Source organism: Myotis brandtii, unplaced genomic scaffold (genome assembly GCF_000412655.1).
Source record: "Myotis brandtii unplaced genomic scaffold, ASM41265v1 scaffold833, whole genome shotgun sequence".
NCBI classification, from domain to species: Eukaryota; Metazoa; Chordata; class Mammalia; order Chiroptera; family Vespertilionidae; genus Myotis; species Myotis brandtii.
Window position 1 is genome coordinate 244,607 of NW_005371384.1, and position 15,210 is coordinate 259,816.

The 15,210-nt window shown below is 38.2% G+C and overlaps 1 protein-coding gene across 6 annotated transcripts in view; it reads left to right on the forward strand.

The window, feature by feature from the left end:
• DYM (dymeclin) overlaps nucleotides 1-15,210 on the forward strand; it is a 239,778-nt gene that overhangs the window by 129,947 nt on the left and 94,621 nt on the right. The window contains exon 14 of one of the 6 annotated variants that reach the window (XM_014531966.1): nucleotides 2,024-2,189. The exons of the other annotated variants lie outside the window; for them this stretch is intronic. Within the exon in view, the coding sequence (XP_014387452.1) occupies nucleotides 2,024-2,174 (151 nt within the window). The 3' untranslated portion in view covers nucleotides 2,175-2,189. Of the gene's footprint in view, nucleotides 1-2,023; nucleotides 2,190-15,210 lie in introns of those variants that run through there. 6 annotated transcript variants of the gene reach the window in all.

The following is a 15,210-nucleotide window of genomic DNA, read 5'->3' on the forward strand; positions in this document are numbered from 1 at the left end:
GATTGATTCTTTTGCCACTTATCTCTGACTCTAGCCAGAGGAAGTTCTCTGCTCTTAAGGGCTCATGTGATTAGATTGTGCAAATCTGGGTAGTTTAGGATAATCTCCCTATTTTAAGATCTTTGGTCTTAACTACATCTTCAAATTCCCTTTTGACTTGTAATGCATTCACAGGTTGCAGGGATTAGGGCATGGGCATTTTCGGATAAACTCCTTTCACTGTACCTCCACGATCTTCCTTGTTAAGGTCGCCATCAGCATCTGAGTTCAAGCCACAGGAGATAAGAATAAAAGGCGAGGCAAGGCATTCAGTGACTCTTAAGGAAGGTTTCCAGAGGCTGCCAAGGGATACTTAAATCTAGTAAGTGAGAACTTAGTCCCGGGCCACATTTAGCAGCGTTGGGAGCTGAGAAATGTCGTTTTTATTCCCTGCAGTCATGTGTCCTGCTGAAAAATCTGTTAGTATCGAAATAGATCACTGGGGACAACCAACAGCCCCTGCCCCACCAAGTGCATTTTTTTCTAATCATTGAAAAACGAGAGACCAAAGTGGATTACAGTAGTACAGCTGCTGTAATGTAGAGTGGACCAGCAATGGTTTCCCAGGCAAATTAAAGGCGCTTAGGGGCAGATTGAAGAGAAATCCTTAAATAAGCAGTGTAACTGGACACCAGCGCACACAGTGTCTATATCTAGAGAGCTTCTAGCCTTGACTTGTGCTATTCTTGTGTACCTGGCACAGTCCTTTTACAGACTAGATTCTAGTTAGTATTTTTGGAATGAATTAAAATGTTATTAATGTGGTATTTGGAGTGAGATCAGCTATTTCATAAAGCTATTTAAAAATCAACTTTTCTGTGAAAAGTGTATTCTTGGGTATTGTATTGAATCTGAACTAGAAACTAGATTTTGTATTATATAGGTATTTAATTCCTACAACATCTAAATCAGAGGTCCTCAAACTTTTTAAACAGGGGGCCAGTTCACTGTCCCTCAGACATTCCACACATGCGCGCTGCGGGCCCAGGACGAGTCGGCTGCTAAGCAGGACAGGCAGCAGCAAAAACACCCGGCGGGCCGGATAAATGTTTTCGGTGGGCCGCATGTGGCCCGCGGGCCGTAGTTTGAGGACGCCTGATCTAAATATTTTATCTACTGAAAGAAATGTGAAAATGCAGTTTAGGAATAAGAAATTCATCTTCAGCCCAGTAGACCGCCTATGTGGTCTACTGTAATATAAGACAGAAAGGGATACACTGTACCAAGTACTATAGGAAGGTGGAAGTGGGCGTAATTCTAACTTAGGATAAAATGGAGGCCTATATGAAGTTCATGGCATTTAATCGAAATCTTCAAGGATGAATAACATTTCAACAGATATAGGTAGGGGAATAGGAAAATCACAGGTGTAACTGAAAAACATGAATGGGCTGGCAAGGAAGAAGAATTTAGAAAAGAATGTAGACCTGCCTGTTATAGAAGCTTTACTCTTTTGTATCAATGAGTGTTTGCTTCTGAAGTTTTCTGGTCTGCAGCCTCGTTCATTTCCTGTTAGCGGAAGTAAAATCAGGTACAGACACTGTCAGTTTTAGGTGTGCTGATATGGCCTCTTCAAGACTCTGACCTAGGTTCTTCTGGTAACTTTCCATTCTGAACATGCTAGTACAGTGTGAGACATTTTAATGGCTGTTGACGTCATTAGAGTTGGGTCTACACTGCCACTAACTCAAAGGACAGATACAAATAGATTCACCCCACCCTCCTGTTCTGCAAAATGGCATGCTGATGCTAATGAATAAAAGGGGTGTGGTAGCTATTTCCTGTATTTCAGTGTTTCATGAAGAACAGTGTAACTACGACCTACATTTCCCCTTAACCTGGGGAAGGGCTAACATAACTGAAGCCATTCAACAGTGGCTGCAAGCCTTTGGAGGCGCCATGGAAGAGGTCGGTGAAGCATTCAATCAGGTCTCTCCCAAGTCCAAGATTCTACGACTCTGATTTTTGTTGGGTTTTCCTGCAGGTCTCTTGTTCAACTTGGTGATGACTACAGGAGCAGCAGGGCTCTCAGGCCATCGCACTCCTCCCAGAGCAGCTCTGCTCTGCTGTTACCTGCTTTACATGTTGCACTTTCACATCAGATTTCATTTGAAGAAAGGATTCCACTGCTTTAAATACATACATACATATATGCCTTCATGAATAACTAAAGTGAAAATTAGAAAACACTTTTGTAATGATGACATAGTGAGGTTGATCTTCATGTTTCTTGAGCTTTTCAAAAGGCAGGCAGTGTATTCTAAGATTTTATATCTAAAAGATGGGCATCATACATTAGAATCATAGCATTATTTCAGTATCATTAGTGAAGTCAGTTTTTAAAAATAAATTAAGAGGTTCATTTAGTTATTTCAGCTGGGCATTCTCTTATACAGTAGTGTCCCTTATCCACAGTCAACCGTGGTCTGAAAGTATAAAATGGAAAATTTCAGGAATAAACAATTCATGTTTTAAATGGCATGCCATTCTCGGTAGCGTGATGAAGTCTCACACTATCCTGCTCCGTCCCACCTGGGACATGAATCATCCCTCTGTCCAGCATAGCCACACTGTATATGCTACCTGCCCATTAGTCACTAGTAGCTGCATCATGTACAAAACTGTGCTTGCGTTCACCTCACTTCATCTTATCATGTACAATGAGGTATTTTGAGAGAGAGACCACCTTCATATAACTTTTATTATAGCTACTTTATTATTGTTAATAATAAAATTTATGCATAAAACTTACGTGGCTAATTTATAAATTAAACTTTACCATAGGTATGTACATATAGATAAAAAATAGTGTACATAAGGTTCAATACTATCCGCAATTTCAGGTATCTACTGGGGATCTTGGAACAGAAGATGGGGAACTACTATATTTGTAATGTATAAACATTCTCTTTTGCCTTATGTGTATTTCTACTTGTAGGTATTGAGTTTTTCAACTTGGTTCTGTTATTTCTCTATTGTTCTCTGCCTTCTACAGAATTTTATCTAACAGAACGTAGATTCTTATGGCGACAATCTGTTTTATTAATTATAAGGAGTATGTCTCGGGCTACCAAACCAAGTATAATGAGTGTTTTGAATTAAATATTTAGTGTTTCATTGACTATTTCCTCCAACTTCCATTAAGACCTCTAGAAATAATGCTGCACTAATAAGCCTTTTGTTTGTTTTGGGCCAATACACATATTGATGTGGAATGAGCTATTGCTGTAGTGCTTAGGGTGTGGTAAGCTTTTCTTGATAACTTATCTTCACTTTAGTATAGTTTATTTTGGGTGAGAAGTCACATTTCTGTCATTGCAGGAAACACTTCATTTTGTTCCCTTATATCTGGTGGTAGTACTGTTTTGAGCGTAGTAAGAAATTTTTGATGATGGCATGGAATAAGAAAGTGTAAAAGTGTGCAAAGATTATAAAGGGCTTGATATTAGCAGTTTTTACTAAGACAAATGGTCTGTGTTTGAACAGAATGTATAGAATTAAGTTTAGACTTTTAACCTCATTTTCTTCTTCCCTTGAATACAGTTGGTTTATTTGAGTAGCACAGGCTAATGTTTCACCATAGGTGAGTAGCATTTTTAATTTTTTAGGACAGTTAAGAATTTTGCTTTATTATATACAGAACATTTCCCTCTTCAGTGTAGAGTTCTTTGGATTGATAAACACATGTAGTTGTGTATTACCATCATAGCCACAATAAAGAAAGTTTCATCTCCCTGAGGAGTCCCCTGCAACTCTGTAGTCACACCCTTCCAGCCTCTGAGCCCCAGTCTATTCCTGTAGTTCTTTTCTTTTCCAGATGGTCACATAGATGAAATCATATAATACGTAGTCTTTTGAGTCTGGAAATTTATTCATATTGTTGTGTGTATTGTTCCTTTTTTATTACAGAGTAGTAGTCCATTGTGTAGATACCACAGTTTATTTATCCATTTACCAGTTGAAGGACATTCGAATTGTTTTCATTTAGGGGCAGTTGTGCATAAAATGGCTATAATCATTTGTATAGAAAATCTTATGGAACATAACTTTTCACTTCTCTTGGGTAATTGTCTACAAGTAGTGATTTGGAGTCATATGGTAACCTCTTCTAGAGGGACTCTTAGCATTTTGCATCCCCAGAGTTCCTGTTACTCTGCATCCTCACCAACAGTATTGTCTTTTTGTAAAAGCCATTCTATTAGATATGTAGTGGTACCTCATTGAGCTTTTAATTTGTATTTTCCTAATTACTAGTAATGGTGAGGATCTTTTCATCTGCTCTTTTGCCATCCATGTAAGTTCTTTGATGAAATATGTATTCATACCTTTTGTCCTTCTATTGGGTTGTTTGGGTTTTTTATTTTTGACTTTGAGAGTTCTTTATATATTTTGGACACAAGTCCTTTTGCAGGTATGTGTTTTGCAAAAGCTAGTCGGGAACTTGTCTTTGTAGCATTATCTTTCAAAGAGCAGAAATCTTTTATTTGGGGGCAGACCAATTTATCAATTTTTTTCTTTTATGAATTATGCTTTTGATACCTACTTAGGAACTCTTTGCCTAACCCAAAGCCACAAAAATCTTCTATGTTTTCTTCTAGAAGTTTTATAGTTTCAGATTTTACCTTTAGGCCTGTAATTCATTTTGAGTTCCTTTTTGTGTGGTACAAAGTATGAATCAATGTTCATTTTTTGCACATGGATATGTAATTATTTCAGCAACATTTGTCAAAAGGATTATCCTTTCTCCATTGAATTTGGCTGTTGTAGCCACACTGGTGGTTGACTCTTTAAAAAAGAAATTAATCAAAAGAGCAATGATAAAATTAGAAAACATTTGAACTCCTTGCCCCCTTTTTCAAGAGGTTGACCTAATCCTCATCTGTACAGGACATTGTGAAACATTCCCCCTCTGGTTGTACTGTCGAGCTTCAGCCAGTAGCTTGAAGAGGACATGAGCATCCTTGTTCTACCCACTCATCTCTCCTCCAGATTCTGCTCTGATGGTGGTCTGTCTTGAGATGGTTACCATCTGAAACATAAAAGCCACAACTGCAAATTATTAAAGCCACATTTTTACCTTTATAAATCGATTTAATGTTTAAATAATAGATTATAAACATCAAAGCGGTTTTTTAGTGAAAAATGATGCTGCAAACAGCCAGAATCACTTGGATTTAAAAGAAGTCAGCACCTAGACACAGTTGAAGTGTGAAGGAAAAATTACTCTTTTTTCTGGAAGATAAAAATTTGTGCAGCAGATTTTGATTATACCACATGTACAGTAAGTCCTCACTTAACATTGTGGAAAGGTTCTGTGACTTTAAGCAAAAACTATGTGTACTGAAACCAGGTTTACCATAGGCTAATTGATATAAACAAGTTAAGTTCATCTCATCAACATTATAACATATAACATTGAATGAAAGAACATTATTTTTCAAGTACCTGCTATGTAAGTCTTGTCATTTTAGAGACGATTAGGGCCCTTTGTTCTTTTATTTAAGTTCCTAGAGGCCCAGTGCACGAAATTCGTGCACAGGTGCGGCGGGCCTTTTGTTCTTTTATTTAAGTTCCTAGAGGCCCAGATTGAAGTGCAAGCGTCTGTCGTGGAAGGGCAGGTCCCAGCTGACCTCTGGGCCCTGGGCAGCACCTGGGCCCCCAGGCCCTCATGCGCCCCCCTCTGCCTGAGTCATTGGGCCCCCTGACACCGCTGCTAGTCACTGTCTGCGGGTTGATCAGCTGGGCAGTCGGGCCCCACTCGCACCCGTCTTGGCCTGGCGCCACCTGCTCACCTGCTCCACCATCTGTCGCGGTCCCGCTCTCATTGGAGCCCCTCGGGCCCGCAGTGCCTCCACTGCTGCCCGCTGCCAGCACCACGTTGCTGATGCCCACCATGTTCCGTGCTACCCCCTGGTGGTCAGTGCACATCATAGTGAGCAGTCGAACTCCCAGTCAAGGGGACAATGTGCATATTAGGCTTTTATTATATAGGATAGTTATATCACAAGTTCTTGGAAGCTACAGAAGTATACTCTAAGAAGACATCAAGAATACTAAAAAGGTATGGTTTGAATGTGAAGGAACATTTTTGGAAAATCTGCTTCTCATTCTGCTTTGTTCTAACACTCTTCTTCATGAGTACCATCAAGCCAGAGATGATATTTTTAGTTATTCTTCCAGTTCCTCTTTCAGGTCTCAGCCTAGCTGTCACTTCCTCTGAGACCCTATTTTCCTATCTCCTCATTTAGGTTTAAGTCTCCCCTCTCCATCACCATTCACCCCACCCTCTGCCATGTACTCATGGCATTTTTAATAGTATGCTGTGCTGTAACTGACTCTTTACTTCTCTTCCTACTAGACCAGGCAGTCCTGGGGCTGGTGAGCAGGGACACAGATCATAGACAAGTAGACAGATGACCGAGGGGACTAATAAGTGGAAGGAAGACCTGTGAGGTGATAGTGACAGGAAGCTTCTTTAAGCTGGCTGGCCAGAGCAGTCTTCTTCAAGGTGTGAGGTATTGCAGGTCATTTGTGTTTAGTGATAGAGTAGCTGTTTCTTTTGTAATATAAATTAGAATGGATTAACAACCTTTCATTCTCCTGCAGCCTGTATGCTCTCTAAATTGGGAAGAAAAGACAGGTTGAGCCAGCTCCTTGGAAGCTGTACACAGGAGTAAAAAAGTGTTGCATCTGTTGGCCAGTGTTCCGGTGGCAGGAAAACAGTTGAGAAAAGCTAGATGATGTTTAAGTTCTCTTCCTTTTTTGAGTCCTTCATTTTAAGTAATGATGAAATTAAAACAAGCAGAAAGGCCCGTCTATGCTGCCAACCCAGCGTCTCCCCATCATCTAGTCCACTCGCCTCAGCCCCAAGAGCCACTGAGCCCACAGGGAAGGAGTCTACGTCATAATGACTGCACCACGCCATGTTCTTGTCATTTCCAATTGAGTAGACACATCTTGCCCACTTCATTATTTCCTAGAGCTGGGGTAATGAAGCACCACAAACTGGGAGCTGAAAGCAATGGAGACATTGGTGAGCAGTCCAAAACCAAGATCTGGCGAAGCCACGCCTCCTCTGAAACCTGCTGAGGAGAGCGTTCCTGCCCTCTCTTAGCTCCCGGGGATGCTGGCAGTTCTTGCTGTTCCTTGGCTTGTAGAGGCATTGCTCTAATCTTTGCTTCCATCATCACATGGCTGTCTTCGCCCTGTGTGTTTCTTCTGTCTCTGTGTCTCTTTTTTCTTATAAGGACACCAGTCATATTGGATTAAGTGCCCACCCTACTCCAGTGTAACTTCATCTTAATTAATTATGTCTGCACAACCCCATTTCTAAATAAGATGATATCAAAAGTACTGTGGGTTAAGACTTCAACATGTCTTTTGGGGTAAAACAATTCCTACTTAATACTTTTCTCCTGATACTTAATTTTCCACAGAACTCCCTTCTGTCCCTATTGTTATACTTCCCGTTGTCATAGATTTATTATTTTGTCAATTAGTAAATATATGGAATTATGATATGTCTGAGTTTGTTTTCTTATCGATTTGCATATTAGCCTTTTATTATATAGGATACCAAATAAAGATGGGAGAGTCAGAGAACTAATAGCTGTTTATTCAGATGTTGATCAATAAGCACCTGTGTCCCTTTCATCATGAGATAGGTCTTCCTTGTACCCTGTTTTCTCCTTCCATGAATAATCACAAAAAAAGGCACTTTGGCTTGTCTGTCTTTCCACAATAAACTCCCCCACTTTCTTGCATAAGGCACCTCGTTCTAGAGGTTGCCGATTGTTGCTGATTTAGATCCAAAATAAAGTAATTAATAGAATGAATGAAGTGATAGCTAGTAAAGGCCTTTAGAACCATTTCAGGGTGGCTAGTTTTGAGGTTAATATTGGTGTTCCAGTTTTCTATTCCATGGAAAGAAAATAGGAAGTTTTTGTTTGGTTGGAATGGTTGAGGTGATTAAAACGATTGATTCTTGTGTGCTTTTGCAAAGTAGACAAATCATGGGATTCTTTTAAGATTTTTAAAAAATAGCAGTTAAGGCCTTAGAGAGAAATTATTGTGTAAGTTCCTGTTGCCAGTGATTTATAGCCCTTTGCTCACTCTTAAGGAAGGAAGTAATTTTATGTTTATGGTTATGACTCTGAATCCCAGCCCAGCCTACAGTGTGGTTGTCAGTGTAGTGTAAATGCATAGAAACTCGTACAAACAAGAAAACTCGTGGAGCATTGAATATGGGACATTAATTTTTGTCAGGTTTACTCTAGTGAATCAATAAATATTTTCCTTTCTTAATGCCAGGTATGGTGCTGGGTGCTAGGGAAACAAAAATAAAAATTCAAGATCTGCCCTCACAGAGGTTGTGGTTGAGAGGGCAGATAGAAACAAAGACAACTGCATATGCCATGTGTTGGCAAGTAAGCACAAGGCACACTAGGACCCAGAAGGGAAGGCAGCAGATGTGCCTGAAGCGAGCGGGAAAGCCTCATGGAAGAGTCACACTTAACGGATGGAGGAGGAGAAGTTTGCCAGAAGGACAAGGAGATGAAATGACATCTCCAGTTAGTTGGCAGCAGGTGCAAAGACCCAGAAGCAAAAGAATGCCTGGCCTGTCTGTTCCCCCAGGAAAGGTGTCCTGAGGTGTCTGTCAGTTACTATGGTAGAAAGGCTAATATTTCAGTTGGGCTGATGAGAGCGTTGAGCTGGGGAGACCACGATCAGGCTTTTCATCTCCGCCCACCTGCAGCAGTGAGCTTCAGTTTCACGATGACCACATTCCTGTAGCAGACAGCACCCGGATCCTGGCCTGCCAGCTCACAGATGTGGGTTTAGCGTGTGTCACCACACCCACGTGGGTGAAAGAGTCAGGGAGTGTGGATGTTTCAGTGTATATCCAGGACCACAACTGAAAAATTACTCTGAGATGGTCTTCTGGTGATGAGTTATTAGCATAATTTCTACATATGAACTCTTGCTCTTCTTTTAATGACCTCAATAGATTTTCAAGTCTTAGGATTGTGTAAAACATTTTGTCTCGTGTCTATTTTTCCAGCTCTGCTGTAGAAGGGATATGACATAAATATTTAATCAGTCTTAGCAAAATTGGCCCTTTTTCATGGTTCCAGATTATCTAACTTCACCAATGTAATATTTGCGGCATGGTGTTGAAGAATCAAGACTCAGAACTCAAATTTTTCAGAAGAATTTTATAATGGCTATAAATCTTTTTGTCCAGCGGGGGTTTGTAAAATATAATGACTTTAGAAGTGAGCAAGCTGTTTGATGGTCATAAAATGTGCTGAATATGCTATTTTATACCTATGTATTTGTAAAATATATTTGTATTTTATACCTATATATATCCCTTACATTCGTAGTGTTTATATCCCATATTATTCAGTGTAGACAGATGCGTGTAGACTGAGCAACACTTTTGAATCTAGTATATAGTCATCATTAATGTCCCCCAAAGACTAGATTTTTTAAAAACCAGTCTCTTAGTTTCTCCAGATGATGTGTAAAAGTGAAATTTAAAATTTTAGGCTTGAGTTCTCTGTTGTTGATAGCTATTTCCGTAATGAGCATGTGCTTTAGGTCTTTTTTTCCTTCCATCAACTCCACCTTCACTGGAACCAATTTGGCATCCATCTATGAGAGTCATCATTTTAATGTGTGCTCTGTCAATCCACCACTTCCCTTGACACAAGAAGGAACATAATGACATATTGAAAGGCTTCTTTTAAAATACAAATTATAAACAAATCCAATCAGAAAATTATTTTCAAGTAAATTTTCTCATGAAATTCCTGTTAGTGATTTCTTCCTTTTAACTCTTAAGTTCATGAAAAGAAAGTGTTAGAAAGGAACTTGGAAGGATTGTTTGAAACCTTGCTTATTAGGCCAGAAGTAGAGCAGACAGCATCATGCTATTAACACACTGAACTATAACTTCAAGCCACATAGCATAACTGTGCATTGCTGGGAAGCAAGCCAGTTCTGCATTGCTGCATGGCCATGTTGGGCATTTGCAGAGCAAAGGTCTGTGGTGGAGAGCCATGGCAACATTCTTTTTATTTTTTTATTTTTTTATTTTTTTGCAACATTCCTTTTAAATAGTTTCTTTGTCCCAAGTCAAAAGATATTTTTTATACATATGCTATATAGAAAGTGAGGCTGGTAATGTTGATTTGTTTATCCATACTATAATGTCTATATATATAAATGCCTAAGCAACCTCTCGACAGTTCCACTGGTAGCTATCACATGCACTGACCACTAGAGGGCAGATGCTCAACGCACAGGCATGGAAACATGGAACAGACTGATGAATCTCAGAGGGGAGGGAGGAGGGCGGGAAGAGATTAACCAAAGATTTTATATGCATACTAGAGGCCAGGTGCATGGATTTGTGCACCAATGGGGTCCCTCGGCCTGGCCTGCAGGGATCGGGCTGAAACCAGCAGTCTGACATCCCCCGAGGGGTCCCAGATTGCGAGAGGGTGCAGGCCAGGCCAAGGGACTCCAATGGTGCATGAATCCATGTACCGGGCCTCTAGTATAGATTATAACATCATCTTTAAAATAAGAGACGATGGTACATTTAATGAGTACCATGTAAATTTTCATCTGCTTAATCTAATATTTTTAGGTATCTGGTACATATTACCCTGACTGTTTACAGAACTTAAAGACATTAATTTCCAAGTGCCTTGTCCCCTTTACTTTGGTAGTATATGAAAATCAGTGCTTTAAACTACTTTGTTTTCTATAAAGTGGAAAATGAGATTTTATAAAGTAAACTATGATCAGGTCTTCAAAGGCAAATTGACGTTCTCAGAAACATTCTTGGAAATAAAGTTTGTCCCTAAAAGAAAATGTGACTAATCCTATAGATGCTACCAAATTTATATCTGATTATAACAAATATTTTAAAATCAGTAAGCAAATAATTTGACAAAAAAATTGTGAAACTTATCTAAAATATTTGGCTTTTAAGTTTCTATTAATGTTTAAATATTTATTGATAGACTAATATCCCAAAATAAATAGCTAATTTAGGATGCAAGTACTTGAAGATTTTTAAATCAACAAAGGATTTGATTAAATTTCAAGCATTAATGACAGTAGAAATTCTAATTGATTAAAATGTTATATGTTACAAGTCTAGGGAATTTTCTTATTTTGAATTTCTTTAGCAACTGAGATAAAACAAATCACAGAAAAGAAGTTTATATTGTAACCTTTTATCGTGAAAGAGGCCCTTTTTTATTGTTATTGCCATCTCTGTTCCTTTCTAGATCTGGCAGTGGGATATTAGGTCATTTCATCCCTTCTGAGCGAGTACGGGATTGTTCCTTTCAATGTATTTTCCAGTGCTGGGGCCAGTCTGTTAATCCTTTATACTAGAGATTCCCAGGATCTTCATTGCTGGCAATAGATTTAGCTCCAGGAAAAATGGCTTCAGCTGCCAGTGAGTTAAATGATTCAGGGGTTGTGCTTCCACCACTGTGTGCAGTTTCCTGACGTGCATCCCAGATTCCCCTGTGCTTATTTTCTTGGAGAGCCTTGGAGAGCCACACTGTATTGGAAGTTTTATGCTGTGTAAACTGTGTGTGAGCTATTTTATAAATGTTTTGGTTTGCACAAATCTCTCTTGGAAACTTAATGGTATTTAATGCATGTAAATGAGCTAATCAGTGGAATTAAAGATAGGTCTTATATCTGGGGTTGTGTTTTAATGAATGATAATTTTTGAAGTTTCTAACAAAAAAGACTCTTGGTTAGTGATGACTTCAACATTGCTAAATCCAGTGGTCATTTTCCATCTTACTTGCCCTCTTAATTGTATTTTATACTGTTAACTAGTCTTTCCTCCAAGCAATCTCTTCTCGGTTTCTTCTTTTATTTGTTTTTTTGGCCACTCCTCAAAATTCTATGCAGGTTTATCATCCTCCATCTAGTTTTATGAAACTATTAAATGCTGGTCTTTCTCAAGGTTACCCCTAGACTTCCTTCCTTCTCTACTCCTTCTGTTGGTGATCTCAGCCACTCCTGTCTATTCAACATACATCTCCAGGCCAGACCCATCCTCAGACTCCTGAGACCACTTTGCCCAGTCAGATGCTTGATAATCATCTTTTGAGTTCTCAGAGTCATCTCAAAGTCAACATGTCCAAATTGCAAATCTTGCTCTTCCCCAGCCCGCCCCGCTGCTCTTTCCTGTTCCCTGCCTCAGTGAATGACATCACCTTGTATGCAAGCCAAAACCTGGGAATCAATTCATATGTCTGTTCTTCTTCCAATACCATGCACTGTTCTTGTGACAGCCTTATGTATTTTAATAACACACGCTTAAATTCCTCCTGATTACTCTTTCTCAAAGTCTTCTTGGCTCTTTTACTTATTTCTTCTTCTACACAACAGCCCAACACTTGCATTTCACGAATCTGGGGCATAGAGATAATATGAATGGGCTTAGGGGCCCTCTGAGGATCTTGAAATTTTATATAAAATTTTGCGTGTATATGACTTGGTACATTTTTCTGAAGGAGATCCATATCTTTTATTAGTGTTTAAATTGGACCCTTAAAATAAAAGAAATCTAGAACCACTTTAAGAGAGTTACATTTTCAAAATCAAACGTTCCTATTGGGACTTTGAATCTTTGGAGGATAGTGGCATCCTCTATAATATTTTGACTTTTCATCCGAAAACATGCTGGTATCTCTTCAGTTATTCAAGACTTCTTTTATGCCCAATTGTAAATTTTTATAATTTTTCTTCATATTGGTTCTAAACATTTATTATTAGTTTAATTTCTTGATATTTTATATCAACCAGTGAATCTGGTAACAAGCTTTTTCTAAAAAAAGAAAACAGGAAGATTGGAAAGGAATACATGGAATATTTTAGATAGTCCATAAATTTAACCTGCTCATCATAATCTCATGGTGGTGGGGTGTTTTTTATTAAGTTTGTTAAGCACGTAAGAAAATAAATTAGTAAAAAGTTGCTCTGGAAATGTTGTAATTTTATCATCAAAGTGCTGTAAACTACATTATTAGGAGGCCTAACTGGGCTTGTTGTATTTAAGCATTGCTCTTTGCTTGTGGTTTTTTGGATGTCTTACAGAATTAAATGTTGTTCTAGGAAAGAACATTTTCATATTTTACTTTGGTGAAGCATAACCAGATCAAGTAACATTTCAGAACCATACATTGCACAATCTTGGGCATTTTCATGTAAAAAGGTACTAAAGAGATTTTATTTTCTATAAAAATGCAACTCTTAAGTAACAGTGACTGTTTTTTATGGGCTAACTCCAGACCACATTTGCTTATTTCCCACGCTGTAGCTTTTCTAATATCCTAAGCTTTAAGTATAGAGATCAGAATGACACTTTAGGGCTCTAGATTTCAATCCTATAATCTTAAAATGGATATTATTCAGTATATCAAAAAGACTAGTTCTGTTTTCTTTATGTTTTAGATGAAAATTAAATGAGTTTTTGATGTTTTTATATTGTACTTTTAAAAAAACTTTTATCTTGAAATTATAGATTTATAAAAATAGTGTAAATATTTTTTACTTACCGTATTTGCTGTAACATGTCTGTTTTTTGAAACATTTGAGAATAAGTTTATAGACATGATGTACCTTTAACCATCAAGAACTTCAGTGTGTACTTCTTAAAAACAAGGACATTTATCATAATCAGGAAATTAACATTGAGAAAGTACTATTGACTAATCTGCAAGCACTCAAATTTTGTCATTTGCCCCACTCATTTTTTTTCCTAGGGAAAAATGCTTTTTTACCACCACCCTCCCCCCAAGTCTGGGATCCAATCCCAGAATCACACATTAAATTTAGTTGTCCTCTTTGTCTCCTTTAACTCAAACAGTTCCTCAGTCTTGGTCTTTCAGAATTTGAAGAACACAGAATGGTTGGTTGGTTGGTTGGTTGGTAAAATGCCCCTCAACTTAGATTCGTTTGATGATTCCTCAGGATTAGAGGGAAGCTCTGCTGTGATCAGATCAGGAGACACATGATGTCTACTTTGCTGTTGGTACTTTTAACTTGAGCATTTGTTTAAGATGATCGTCACTCACATTTTTAAATAACACAGTTTTTATGTTAAGTTTTATTTTCCTTTGGTGGATTGAGTCCTGGAGTCCTTTCCAGGACTCAGTTAAAATATCTCTTTATAGAGTTAGGAAGCCTCGGGACCTGAGCATGACAGAATTGTTGGTGGACAGGATAGTCAACATGTCACTTATTATCTTTATTTTGCAATTTTACTATTTTTTATAGGGACATTGTGAGCCCTGATTTTAATTAATTACCACAATAGAATGTGGGGTCAGAAAAATAACTAGGTCATAAATGTGAAAGGGTTTTTTTCCAAATTTCTTCATATATTTATGGCCAAAAAGCATAACAAAAAGTTTGTAATTAGTTATATTTTTTTTTACTGTCTCAATGGTTTTGCCTCTTCTAGAATGTCATAGAGTTGCAATCATACAGTATGTAGCCTTTTCAGATTGGCTTCATTCACCTAGCAATATGCATTTAAGGTTCCTGTATGTCTTTTCATGGCTTGATAGCTCATTTCTTTTTAGTTTTGAGTAATACTCCATGTGGGGATGTACCACACTTTATTTACCCATTCACGTACTGAAGGACATGTTGGTTGCTTATAGTTTGTCAATTATGAATAAAGCTGCTATAAACATTTATGTGCAGGTTTTTATGTCAACATACATTTTCAGTTCATTTGGATCAATACCAAGGAGCATGATTGCTGGGTCATACGGTGAGAGTATTTTAGTTTAGTAAGAAAACCAAAACTCTTCCAAAGTGGCTGTACCGCGTTGCATCCCCACCAGCAGTGAATGAGAGTTCTGTTGCTCCACATCCGCACCTGTATTTGGTGTTGGCAGTGTTCTAGATTTTGGCCATTCTGATGGGTGTGCAGCGCTATCTCATTGTTGTTTTCGTTTGTATTTCCTTCATAACGTGATGTGGAGCATCTTTTCAGATGCTTATTTGCCATCCCATATATCTTCTTTGGTGAGGTGTCTGGTTAGGTCTTTTGCCCATTTTTTAATTATGTTGTTCATTTTCTTTCTTTTTTTTCTTCTTTATATTCTCTTTTAACAG